General features: G+C 59.3%; 1 protein-coding gene across 1 annotated transcript; it reads right to left on the reverse strand.

Annotated features, from left to right (window-relative positions):
- Positions 1 to 5,121: 5,121 nt before the first annotated feature.
- Positions 5,122 to 11,916, reverse strand: Erf (ETS2 repressor factor). The gene is made up of 4 exons (XM_051162607.1): positions 11,777 to 11,916; positions 7,035 to 7,269; positions 6,583 to 6,698; positions 5,122 to 6,468 (listed from the first exon to the last, which is right to left on the reverse strand). Exons 1-4 carry the CDS (start codon positions 11,796 to 11,798, stop codon positions 5,186 to 5,188), a joined length of 1,656 nt encoding a protein of 551 aa, XP_051018564.1. The 5' UTR covers positions 11,799 to 11,916; the 3' UTR covers positions 5,122 to 5,185.
- Positions 11,917 to 12,491: the final 575 nt, after the last annotated feature.

Here is a 12,491-nt window from a genome sequence, read left to right on the forward strand (position 1 = left end):
CCTAAATTACAGGATTCTAGGGAATCCAAATGAAGGAAGCCGCTTCAGCTTTCCTGGGCACGTTGAGCCGCCTCCGTATTTATAGCTAGAAAAAGTCGCTTCAAGGGAAACTGGGAAACGTGCGTGTGTCTGTCTGTCAGCTCCTCCTGCCTCAGAAATGGAGCCTCTGTGCTTTACTTTACTCGCAGCCTGTGCTCGTCCTAACTGCTCGGGCTTTTCTGAAGTCCTGTCTGTTGGGTCACTTCCCGATTGCAACTCTCAGTGGACAAGGAACCGAGACAAACCGTACGGCTAGCTCCTCTTCAGACTACGTTATCCAGAAGGCAAAGCACAGGTACTTCCGCCCTCTTTGCAAAAACCTCCAGACGCTTTCACGCGCGGCTGGAGAGGGCGTGTCGGGAGTAGCACGGTCGATGGTGGATGCCGCCCTCTGACGGCCGCAGCAGAGTCCGAAAGTAAAAGTCAAGCCCCAAGGCACAGGACCAGAGACTAGGGTGTGTGTGGCAGGACAGAACCGATTATTTAACAGCCAGAACCCCTAGGACCTGCGCAGTGGGTCGCTCTTGGCATTGAGAGCTATGGCGCATTGGAGGACGAATGCCAGACAAGATCTGTAAAATGTCTCCAAGTTTCTGAGAGGGCCCTAAAAATGTTTGGAGGACTAGACAGGGATCCATGAGGTCAAAGCCTTTGATAGGCTATAGGCAGTGGAAAACAATTCTTTGGCGCGTTAGGGAGAAATCTCAAGGGCTGTGAAAGGTATGAGGGAGAAAGAAATTAGGAGGAAGGAGGGGGTGGCACACGCCTTTAATCCCAGCACTGGGGAGGCAGAGGCAGGCAGATCGCTGTGAGTTCGAGGCCAGCCTGGTCTACAAAATGAGTCCAGGATGGCCAAGGCTACACAGAGAAACCCTGTCTTGAAAGACCAAAAAAAAAAAAAAAAAAAAAAAAGAAAGAAATTAGAAGGATCTCTGAGCAGCCTATATGAGTGAAGGATGGCTCAGAAACAAAGAAGAGGTTTTAGGGGCCGTTCTACAGGTTCTTGGGAAGAGGGCTGTCGCTGCAGATGGAATTTTAGTTGGAATGGATTAATCTATAAAATGTCCTGAAAGACCAACGGAAGACTTTCTGGCTGGAAGAAAAGATCTCAGGACCAAGGTTATGTCTTCTGGTTTGTTTTTTTGGTTGGTTGGTTGGGTTTTTTTGTTTTTGTTTTTTTGTTTGTTTGTTTGTTCCTTTTGAGACAGAGTCTCACGTAGCCCAGGCTACCCTCAAATGCACTATGAAGTTGAAGCCGTCCTCCTGATCTTCCTGCCTGGACTATGGCCATGTGCCACCAGGACTTTTTGGTCATGGGAACTGTGCGTGCTAAACACGCATTCTGCGTTCTACCAACTGAACTACACTTCCCAGCCCTCCCTTCTTCCTTCTTGAAACAGGGTCTTAGCTGGAGTGGTGGCAGCAGTCAGGAGGCAAATCTCTGAGGTCCAGGACAGCCTGATTTACAGAGTGAGCTCCAGGATAGCCAGGGCTACAGAGAGAAACCTTGTACCGGAAAAAAACCAAAGAGGAGGAGGAGGAGCAAAGGCGAGGGGCGGGGGAGGAGGAGGGAGAAAAAAAGAAGAAATCGGGTCTTGTTCTGTGCTAAGGCTAGCCTCAAACTAGCAGCAATCTGCCTACCTCAGCCTTCCCGGTCCTGAGGACACAAAGGCATGGTGCCACCACACTGGGCTCAGGGCAGCTTTTTGCAGGAAATGTTCCAGACCTGCAAATGGATTCAGGTGGGCGATTAAAGACTGGAGGAGCCACAGATATGGCCTGTGACGTCCCACGCAGCCAGAATCTGGGACAAGTTTGATTAGGCAATGACCTGACCTCGGGAGGGGGGTGGGTTGAAGCTTAACACTTAGGAATCGTGTGATCAGAAGCGCTTTAAAGGCTGGTGGTGGAGGCGGCACACACCTTTCTCTTCCCAGTGCTTGGGAGGCAGAGGCAGACGGCTCTCTCTGTGAGAACAGGCCAGCCTGGTCTACAGAGCGAGTTCCAGGACAGCCAGGGCTACACCCTGGAACCCTGTCTGGAAAAAAAGGGGTGGGGGAGGGACGGCTTTGAAGGATTCTGGTGAGGCCAGTTGCCGGTCCTGGCTTCTTCCTTGCAGTGACAACATCTGCCTTTCTCCATCACCCCACTAGCAACTCGGCTCCATCTATGTTGCCAGGAGATATGTCTCATCCCAACTTCCAGAAATAACCCAGCGGTTCCCACCCCAGGGAATGCCTTACATCACCCAGGAGAGGGAGCAGTTGCCCACAAGCTGCCGCAGGAGCCTGTTCCCTGCCAGTATCCCAGCCCTGGATCCTCTCTCTCTTCACCACCCATCACCGGCATCATCGGGGACCACCCACCCAGGGGCTGACAGGACCTTAAGTGCAGGGGTGGGTAGCAGTTGCCAGTTCAGCGTTCCTCCCCCCCCCCGCGCCCCTCCCCTGCTCAGGGCCGCACAGGGTGGAGTTTTATAGCGAAGCCAGTCCAACAGGCCCTGCGTTCTCAATTGCCACTCTTAGCCTTGGGGGGGAAACCCCTTTCTGGGCCTAGGGCATCACACCTGCACGACCCAGGTGGGCCCGTATCCTCTAGCAAGCCCAGCCTAAATTCTTCATGATTGTTTAATTTCCTCCCAGGCTTCACGCTCTCCATACTATTTCTGGTTTTCTAGCTTTATGAACTCATCACCACCAAATCCTAGGACGCGCCCCCCCCACACCCCCTTGATCTGGATTCAGCTACCCTGGCTTTCCACTAGAAAAATCCAGTTGTTTTAAGACACTGGATTACGAGCTACTTTGCTGACTAGCTCAACTCTAGATTCACAGGCAAGTTGAAGGAAGCCCTTTGTTGCTGAATGCTTAAGTAATTAAAACGTGCAGGGCGGGCGGTGGCGTGCGCCTTTAATCTCCGCACCCAGGAGGCAGAGACAGGTGGACTGCCCCGAGTTTGAGGCCCAGGCTGGCCTCGGGCAAAGTTTTCCAGGATGGCCGAGGATACACAAAGAAACCCTGTCTGGGGGGGGGGGGAGGGCGTGGGACTAAAAATGCTTAAATACTTGGCACAGTAGGTTAAAACTGCAAACTCCCTCTCAAAGCTGCCAGCTGGGGTGGTAACCTAGAGGGTCCAAGATCGCCAATTACTTCCACGGTTTAAGATTTACTGTTATTGGGGCTGCAGAGATGGCCTGGTGGTTACAAACACTTGCAGCTCTTTCAGATGACCCAGGATCAGCTCCCAGCATCCACTTGGCAGTCCCCAACCATCTTCCTCCCCTTGAATGGCACCCCACGCCTTTTTGACCTCCTCAGGGCGCAACATACATGGTACACAGATACGCATATAGACCAAACATTTTTTAAAGGCTTTTATTAATGTGTTTATCTGAGTGTGAGTGTATGCCAGTTCTGTGGGGGTGCCGGGAGCCAGATCCCCTGGAGCTGGAGGGAACTCAGGTTTTCTGCAAGAACCACCCTTTTGAAGGGGGGGTTCAGATGGTTTTCTGTGTTAACAGCCCTGGCTGTCCTGGAACTCTATTTGTAAACTAGGCTGGCCTCGAACTCAGAGATCCACCTGCCTCTGCCTCTGAAGTGGAGGATTAAAAGGCCTGCGCCACCACGCCCAGCTCCAGAGGAGCATCTATCCCGCCAGCCCGAGGTTTGCCTTCCAGACCTCGCAGGCCTGACTGCCAAAGGATGACATCAAAGCCGCCACCCCACCCCCTTTTCTCACACTCCCCTTTTATGTGGGCCAGGCAGGCCTTAAACCGAAACTTCCTACCACATCCAGTGCTGGGATTACAGGTGTGCACCCCACTATAGCCTCCTCCGAGTACATTTGGGGGATTATGAGCTAAATTTGTATGATCCTTCCTTCACTGAGGACCTGACAGGCTTGTGGCTCAGCAGTCACAGGTGGAGGGAGCAAATACAGGTAACCAGACCCAGGGACAACAGGGTGGTGTTCAAAGAGTCTGAGAGGCAGATAGGGTGAGAGGGAGCCAGCCCAGGAAACACAAGACTAGAGAAAGCCAGAAACCTTAATCATCAACGCTGAGGTTTGTGACACCTGAAAGTAGGCCAATAGCTCCCCAGGCCTATTTGGCCCGTTCAAATGGAGTCAGGCCTTCTGGCCACAGATGGAAGGGAGCAGGTGTGTCTAGACCTGTCGAGAATTAAGCCAAGTCTGTGGTGATGCTACGGCCACACCCAGCACCTAGGACAGATTACCACATGCAAAGGTCCAAAGTTTTATTGTTTTGAATACATTCTCCCCGGACGTCCCACCCACCCTCCATTCCCAATACAGAATAAGGCTTGACCACGGCCCTCCAGCCCACCCCTGGGGCCCCAGCTGGGAGGGGTTTCCAGTTTGGTTTCAAGGGACCCCCCCCCACTTCCTGCCCCCTGACCCACCTGCCTATGAGGCTAGACCTAGAAGCAGCCAGGGGGTGGGTGCGAAGGGACTGGACCAGTACTGGGGTGGAGTGAGGGGACAGGCACTTGTAGAGATTTGTGGCCCCTAGGCGGCACCCCCTCACCTTCCTCTGCCTCCCTCCCCACCACCACCACCCCCCTACACAGAATTTTTGGTTTATAAAATTTGTCCCTCCTGCCCCTGCTGCAACTTTGTTGGGGGTACAAGAAACCCAGGCACTCACAGCCCCTTGAGGGGCAAGGAAGGCAGGGTTAGGGCTGGGGGTGGGGCTAAGAAGGGGGGGCGGGAGGAAGAGGTTAAGTGGCAGAGAAGACAGAGGGAGACAAGGCTTTACTTCCTACGATTGTAATAAAAAGTTCCTGGGTTTTAAGGCCAAAGCCTCTGCTCAAATAGAAATTCCCAGAATGGAGGTGCCCCCCCTTTAACACCCCCCTCCCGCCCCCACCACCACTTTGCCTGGAACTTAGAAACCCAGAGATGAGATTATCCCCCAGTCCTGGGCACCCACCCACCCTACCATTAAAAAAAAAAAAAAAAAAAAAAATTAAAAGTTTTATACAAAATGTAGGGAGGAGAAAGGGAAGAGGCAGGGAGGAGACTAAGAGCTGCCCTCACCTCCAGGGCTTTGGGGTGGGGGGGAGGAGTTAAGGCAGCAAAAGCTCAGGGAGTTGGGGGGGCTCACGGGGGCCCTTGCCCACAGCTCTCAGGAATCTCGATGCTCCAGGGAGAGCTGGGCTGTGGCGTGCTGGAGGTCAGAGCTCACCCGTCGTGGGGTGAGGGGTCCCCCAGCCTCCCCAGGGCCCATGTCCCCACGCACCTTCTTGTCCTCACCCTCATCCTCAGGGCCCCCCGAGAGGGCCCCACCCCCCTCCAGGCGACAGTCTTCACTCCAGCGCCTCTTAAAGCGCAGCTTAAGGGGCATGCACTGGGCCGCCCCCGGTGCCTCTCCAGGCTCTGGCTTGGGGGGAGCAGGCGGGGCACGGGGGGTCTTGAACACCTCCCCGTCTTCCTCATCCTCATCGCTGATGTCAGTCACCTCCACCTCCTCTGACTCGCCCTCTGAGATGGGCTCCACCTTTATCTGGGGTGGTGGCGGTGGGGGGGCCAACGCGCCTGCCCCCTCGGCCAGCCCACCAGGGCCACTGCCACCACTGCCCTTGTCAGTGCCTCCGGGAGCCTTCTCTCCAGCCGCCCGCTGTCGACGTCCTAATGGAGGTGGCTGCAGCTTAAACTTGAACGGGGATGAAGAGGAGGAAGAGGAAGACGAGGCTGAGGAGGGGACCGGCGGGGTCTCAGGTGCCATGGGCGGCAGCGGGCACTTGTCAGGGCGCTGAGGCTGGGGCACCACCAGCCCCGGGTAGTGCAGGAAGGCGCGGGGACTGAGGTGGTAATTGTAGACGCTTTGGGTGTGGGCCTGCAGGTACCGTTTCATGTCCTCTGGGCTGAAGGAGAAGTGGGAACCTCCCCCTGAGCCACTAGGGCCCCCGCCACCACTAGGGTACATGGGACTCAGCGTGGGTGAGGGTGTGTAGGCCAGGTGGGTGGGCGTCATAGGCAAAGCTGGGGAGAGTTGAGGGGGCAGAAGGGAACCAGGCCCAGCCAACGGTGACACAGGGAAGGGGCTTAGGGGCTCAGGGCCACCCCGGGGCCGAGGGTAGACACGGAAGACACCAGGGTCATGCGGGAGGCGGGCAAGGGGGGGCCCTCGGAAGGCACCCAGCTCTGGAGGGGCAGGTGGTCGCGCCCGGGGGTCCTCTCCCAGAGGTTCCTCCAGTTCTGAGGTGCCATCGCTACAGTCACTGACTGAGCCCCGGCCCAGGCGTCGGGCGACCACAGCAGAGAAGAGAGAAGAGGACGACGAAGAGCAGGCCGGCGGAGAGCGGGGATCCTCGGTGGGGGACAGCACCTCGGAGGGCGTTGAGGGAGGGAATCTGAAATGGCTGCCACCCGATGGCACTGGAGGGGCGCTCTGGGGCACCGCACCTCCTGAGAAAAGAAGGGAGATCTGGCATCAACACCCCTGGGTCCACCTCTGAACACAGAAGGACCCCACTTCCTTCATTCCTCTCCAAATCCAGCACCCCTCCCCTCCACACTCACCAGCCAGCCCCACATCAATGAAAGGGTAATTAACCAGCACCAGTTTGTTGAAGTTGAACTTGTAGGTGAACCTCTTCCCCTTGGTCTTGTGCAGAATTCGCTTGTTGTAGTAATAGCTGTGGGCACAGAACACCATGCACCGTGACACGAGGCTGGTTGTCACTCATAACGGGTGCCCGACAGCCTCAGGCCACCGAGGAGAAAACAAGGTGGGGGGGGGGAGGGCGCCCGGGACGACGACACGGATGGACACCACACTAACAGTTGCAAGGATGGACTGGGACCCCCGTATGACCTATGAGTTCACGGATGGGCCAGGGCTTGCCCAAGGCCCAAGTTCACACAGCTAGAGGACCTAACGGAGGTGGACATCACCCCCAGTGTACCAGGACTTTCCAAACCTTGGGGACCAGCCCTCTGCCCTTCTCTTAGGGCCCACAGCCCCTCCTCACCGCAGGGCCCGGCTCAGCTTGTCATAATTCATCTGGGGCTTGCACTTGCGGACCCCCCAGAGGCGGGCCACCTCATCGGGGTCTTTGATGACGAACTCCCCGTAGTCCCCCTGCCAGGCGATGACGCCCTGATACTCCTCCTTCCTCAGCAGCTCCAGGATGAAGTGCCACAGCTGGATCTGCCTCGAGCCAGGGGATGACTCCGGCTTGTAGGCCCAGTCTGGGAAGGCAAACCCTGGAGGCAGGAGACAGGGAGTGGCCTTGGGGTCAAGACTGAGGGGTAGGTAGGCTCTGGACCCTGCCCTGGAGTTTACCTCCTGCCCCACCCCCTCAGTCTACCATCACCAAGAAAGCCCCTCTCCTCTCAGCTTAATAAGAGACCCAAACAGAGATCAGAGGGTGACACAGTGTGAGCATCTGTGAGAGGGGGCTAGACAGGAGCTGGGAGGAGGGAAGCTGAAGTCAGCTCCAGCGACACCGGGAGAAACAGGAAACCAACGGCGGCGGGTCCCGGGGCCAGTGCCAGGGGGCCAGGCACCAAGCCAGGATGGCGGCGGCGGGGCAGGGCTGCCAGGGGGGGAGGGGCAGGAAAGGGTACACGTGGCCCAGCGGGATGGAGGGGGGCACAGCCCCCTGGATGTACCCCTACTTCCATTCTGAGTCAACAGTGCCCCTCAGCTTTTGAGGTCCTCTCATCAGAAACACACACACACATATATATAGGCTCACTGCTCTCAGGTTATAGAAGCTCCAACTCCCCACCCAGGACTGAGGAAAAAAAAAAATTTTTTTTTTTTCTTAAAAGGACCAGACCGGGTGGGGTGGCTGGTTGTCGATGAGGTCAGCGCTTGCACACACAGAGGCTTCTGTCTTCCCCTTGAGAGTGAAACCCAGACTGTCTGAGAGCACCCCCTAACCCCCACCCACCCACCCACAGCACTGGACCCTCTGAGCCATAACGCCCTCCCCAGGTCCACGCTTTATAGGACGTCGATGGAGAAGACCTGGCCCAGATGCTCAGAACCGTTCCTTCTTCCCTCTCCTGTCTCATCCTCAGCTTACTCCTGGCCCACCTGCTGGCCCGCCCCCAGCATTAACCTTGGGTGGAGGTTGGTGGCGGCGGGCTGACTCGGTCCCCGGAGGGGGTGGGCAGCCTGAGGGGGGGGCTGCGGCTGTTGTCATTTCCCAAACCCCCGGGTAATCAGGGGCCATCAATAATTCAGCACTAGGCAGCCGGTAATGGAGGGGTGGGAGGAGGGAATGGGAGGAAGGAGGGGGGGTAGATCAGGGGGGCCCTGGTGCCACTAGGGAAGGAAGCCGAGGGTCTATGGCTAAAAATGGGCGGGGTCGCAAGCACTAGCCAAACTGGTATGTCAGTCTACCCACCCGGTTTGGGCCCAGTTCAAACAGAAACCAGCCAAGACTGTGCAAAGCTGCTCCTCCCTAAAGCCCCATCTCCAATCTGAAGTCCAAAGGAGGTTGCTATCTCCTTGGGAACACGGGCATCCGTCCTCCTGCTCCTTCAAAGGCCACCACCTCTGAATGCATAACTCAGCCTCCCCCTCCCCCCCCACCACCCCACAACAGCCATGTGAACCCTGGGCCTTGGTTAAAAAGGGATGGCCCCCTCAGCGCTCCCCACCTAGTCTGTTATGTCCCATTCAGAAATCCCCACCTCAAACCTGCCAGCCACAGCCAGGTTCCAGGAACACATTTCCAGCTGTTTAGGAGGTGGTTATGTCGGGCCCAGAGTCCCGCACCAGCAGCCCCACTCAGCTTGGCAGTGACAGGCCCTGACAACACCTTCCAGAGACCCCAGCATCAGCCACAGCCTCATCCTTCTTTGGGGAACCCAGGTGTTGACCCCATTATCCTTGTCCTGCTATAGGAGGACCAAAGGTCTAAGGGAATCCTTTGGGGTCCAGAGGTCTTTGGGACCCCCAAGTAATCAAGTCATCCTTCCATGTACCCTGGAAACACCACCCCGCCAAAAAAAACTCCTGGCTTCCTTTGGGGCACAGAGCTCCATGTTACTCCCCCTCATAGTTCCAATCTGGCTCCAAGTCCCAAGAGGGGGGGGGCTGAAGCCCCTAAGACATCATTCTGGAGGTGGAGGGGTGTACTGACTTCCACCCTCCCCCCCCAAAAAAATTAAAGCCACCCTTCCCAGCCCACCAGCCCCAGCCTCCGTGTCCCGGTAACCAGGCAACGTGTGTGCAGCGTGTGTGCAGCGACAGTCCTGGGAGCGGGGGAGCAGGAGGCTAAAAATAAACTTTGCAGAAGAGAGGGAGTGAGAGAGACTACATGCAACACAAAGAGAACTCGGAAAGGAGGTGGGGGGGCTCTGGAAAGGCCTCAAGCCTGCATTCTGGGAGCTGTCCCAGGGCCCCTTGTTAACCTCTTTCCCTGAGAACCACCCCCCCAAGGGCCTAGACCCTGGCTGCCACTTCTGGCAGAGACCCCCCTCCTCACGCTCAGACCCACCCCAGCACCACCCTAGTACTCATCGGACACAGCATACACGAGGGCCTGTTCCCAGCTTTGGGGAGGGGACAGAGTGGGGGTGACGTCAGGGTGTCTCAATGGGCCTCTGTTCCCCAGGCCTTGGAGCCAGGAGCCAGGCACGGGCAAGGAGACCATGTGTGTGTTGTATACGGGTCCACGTGCTCAAATCACGGAAACACCAGCTCTGCAGCAAGGAAGCTGGAGGGTGCAGGACCTCTCGGCACGCATAGGGGTCCGAGCGAGGCTGGGAGGCAAGCCGCACTGAGAGAAGGGCTCCAGGAACGCGGACAGGGTGTAGAGGTGGCTGCAGGCAGGAAGGGCTGTGATGGCTCGGTCCCAGAAGGCACACCTGGTTATCCCAGACCGTGCAAGCCTGGCTGGGGGCATAAGTTCTGGGAAACAACCCCCAACTTAACACGACCGCCTAAAACTTTCCCCCCCTTAGGTGAATATAGGGGTTAAGATAGGAGTGGTGGTTGAGGGGGGGGGACCAAAACGCCTGTCTCCCGGGGGGCCTCAACACCTCCCCCACTCCAGGCAGACCTCGATGGCGCCAGAGCCGGGAAGAAAACAGGAAGTGGGAAACAGCCACAGCGGAGCAGAGAAAACGCCGGGATGGAGGATCGGATGGAGGGGCGCGCACAGTGGCCGGGTGTCGGAGAAGACAGACCGACCTGGAGTCTGTTCCGGTCCCGTCCCCCCACCCCACCCCCCAGACAGGGTTGCAGTTAGCCCCTACAGGTCCCGTCAAGCCAAGGCTCGAAACACAGAGGGAAGACAAGGCGGGGTTGTCTGGGCGCCTCGGTCCCCTCCCCGGGCGAGGCTCCTGCTGCCCCCAGGGCCCGGCAGCCCGGGAAGCCTGTGGGAGTCGGGGAGTAAGTGGGACGCACGTGACTGACCCTACGGCACTGCGCACCCCTGCCCCACCCCCGCCCCCCTCCCCGGCCCCAATCCCCTGGCGCCGGAGACCCGCTCCGAGCCCTTTAAGAGCCGCCCCCACCCGCGGAGCAGGGAGGTGGGGTGGGTGGGCCGGTCGGGGCACACACCCGCACATAGGAGCCCGAGCCGCGGCCGCCACCGCCGCCGCCGGGGGAAGGAAACAAGTTTGAACAGCGGCGCCCGGCCCCCTTCCACCCCCCCCCTCCACCCTCGTCCCCGCCCCGGGCCGGATTCCGACGGGGCAGACGGGCAGGGGGCGGCGAGGCCCCCTCCCCCCCGCGCGCCCGGGCGCAAAGTCCAGCCTGTGCGAACCCGGGGGCGGCGGGGGAGGGGAAGGGGGGGGAAAGTCCGAATGGAAGGGGGGGCTAATCCTGCTGCCCCCCGCCCGGAGATCGCGGGTGTCGGGGGGGGGAGGGGAACCCTGGCCCCTTAAGGAGGAGCAACTTGGCGGGGAAGAGAGGGGCGGAGGGAAAAGACGGCCCGCAGAAAGAGAGGCGCAGGATCGGGGAGGGGGGGGGAAGGACGAAGAGGGAGCCTCTGCATTTCTTCTCTCTTCTCCACCCCCCCCCCCAACCTCATCTTTCCCACCGTCCTCAACTCCCGGCCTCCGCCCGCGACGGAGGAGGGTACCCAAGTCTCCCCTGAGCCACCTTAAAGCCGCGCGTTCTAAGGTCGGAAACAAAAAGTTCCTTTTTCGAACGTTCGGGCTGCGCTTTGGAACTTTGCGACTCGGAGCGGGCGGGGGAGCGAGGAGACGGACGGGGGAGGGGCGGCGCAGCCCGGACCCCGAGTCCCGTGTTCCCCCACTCAACGCCCCGCTCCAGGCCATCCCGTATCCCGCTCAGCCGGTGCGGGGCACGCGCCGCCGTGAAGGTCACGGGCCGGACCGCGCGGCGCAGAACCGGGCGTAGCGGGTCCCTGTACCGAATCCCCCCCACCCCCCGTGCTCGCCCCGCACACGTCCCGGCCCCCGGAGTGCAACGTGACAGAACGGCAGGGAGGGACCGTGCCACCCCAGTGATCCGGGGAGAGCCCGGGTTGCCGGGTCCCGGCACGGAAAGACCAGCAGCACCCGCAGCACCCACACCATTCCGTAAGGATCCACGGAACTGGGGGCTCCTAGGCAGCACCCCAGCTCGCGCCGCGAGAAGCAACAGGTCCCGAGTGCTAGGGGGGGTCCCCCCAGAACTGGGTTATCAATCAGGCTCCCCCGAACCCCTTCAGCCCCCGCCCAAAGTTTTTCCTCCCGGTTTCCCGGGGCAACAAGTCTCCCCCACACGTGCTGCCCCCGCCCCCACCTGTGTCCGCCGGGGTCTTCATGCTGGGGGGGCCCGGGGCAAGGCGCCCCGACTCCGGGCCGCTGCTCCTGGCGCCCGCGTTGCCCCGTCCCGTCCCGCGCCCGTTGGGACGCCCTCGCCGCCGCACCCGGCCTCGCCTCTCAGAGCCTCTCCCCTCCCCGCCGCCGCCTCCCGGGTTAATATCGCACTCCGGGGCCGGGACGCCCACGCCCCCCGGCCGGCGACGTCACCACCGCGTCGCCATGGAGACACTGTGCCCGCCCCCTCCCGCGCACTCACACACGCTTGCCGGCGCACAGCCACTGAGGACCGGCCGGCTCCGGGCTTAAAGGGGCCGCGCGGCGGGGGAGGGAGGAAGAAGAGGGCGGGGAGGGGCTGGTGGGGATGGGGGTCCTGGGGGTCACGACCCTTCTAGGAGGCTCGAAGTCAGCATAACTTAAGTCTGCGGCGCCCGCTACCTGCTGCCGCTCTTCTGCCTTCTTCCTGGCTCCCAGAGTTTCTTTTGGGACCCTTTGGAGGAAAGGAATTTTATGATCAGAAATTTTTGTGGGGAAGGGGCAGAATCTTCTCCTCAGGGGGGCGGAGTCTGGATCTTGGAGGATGATCAAGAGCATAGCCTTTTCCCAGCCTGGGTTTACCCAACCCCCCTCAACCCCGAGCCTGAAAGAGGGCAGCTGTCCAGGGGTGGGGTGGAATGGGTGGGAAAACATTTCCC

Source organism: Acomys russatus, chromosome 19, assembly GCF_903995435.1.
Source record: "Acomys russatus chromosome 19, mAcoRus1.1, whole genome shotgun sequence".
Lineage (NCBI taxonomy): Eukaryota > Metazoa > Chordata > Mammalia > Rodentia > Muridae > Acomys > Acomys russatus.

What these genes read in the sequence shown, in the direction of transcription:
- Erf (XM_051162607.1), bottom strand. Translation starts at nt 11,798, where the DNA reads ATGAAGACCCCGGCGGACACAG. An exon ending in GAAGACCCCGGCGGACACAG is followed by an intron (nt 7,270 to 11,776) that starts GTGGGGGCGGGG and finishes TCCTGCCTCCAG; the next exon opens with GGTTTGCCTTCCCAGACTGG. An exon ending in CATTGATGTGGGGCTGGCTG is followed by an intron (nt 6,469 to 6,582) that starts GTGAGTGTGGAG and finishes TTCTTTTCTCAG; the next exon opens with GAGGTGCGGTGCCCCAGAGC.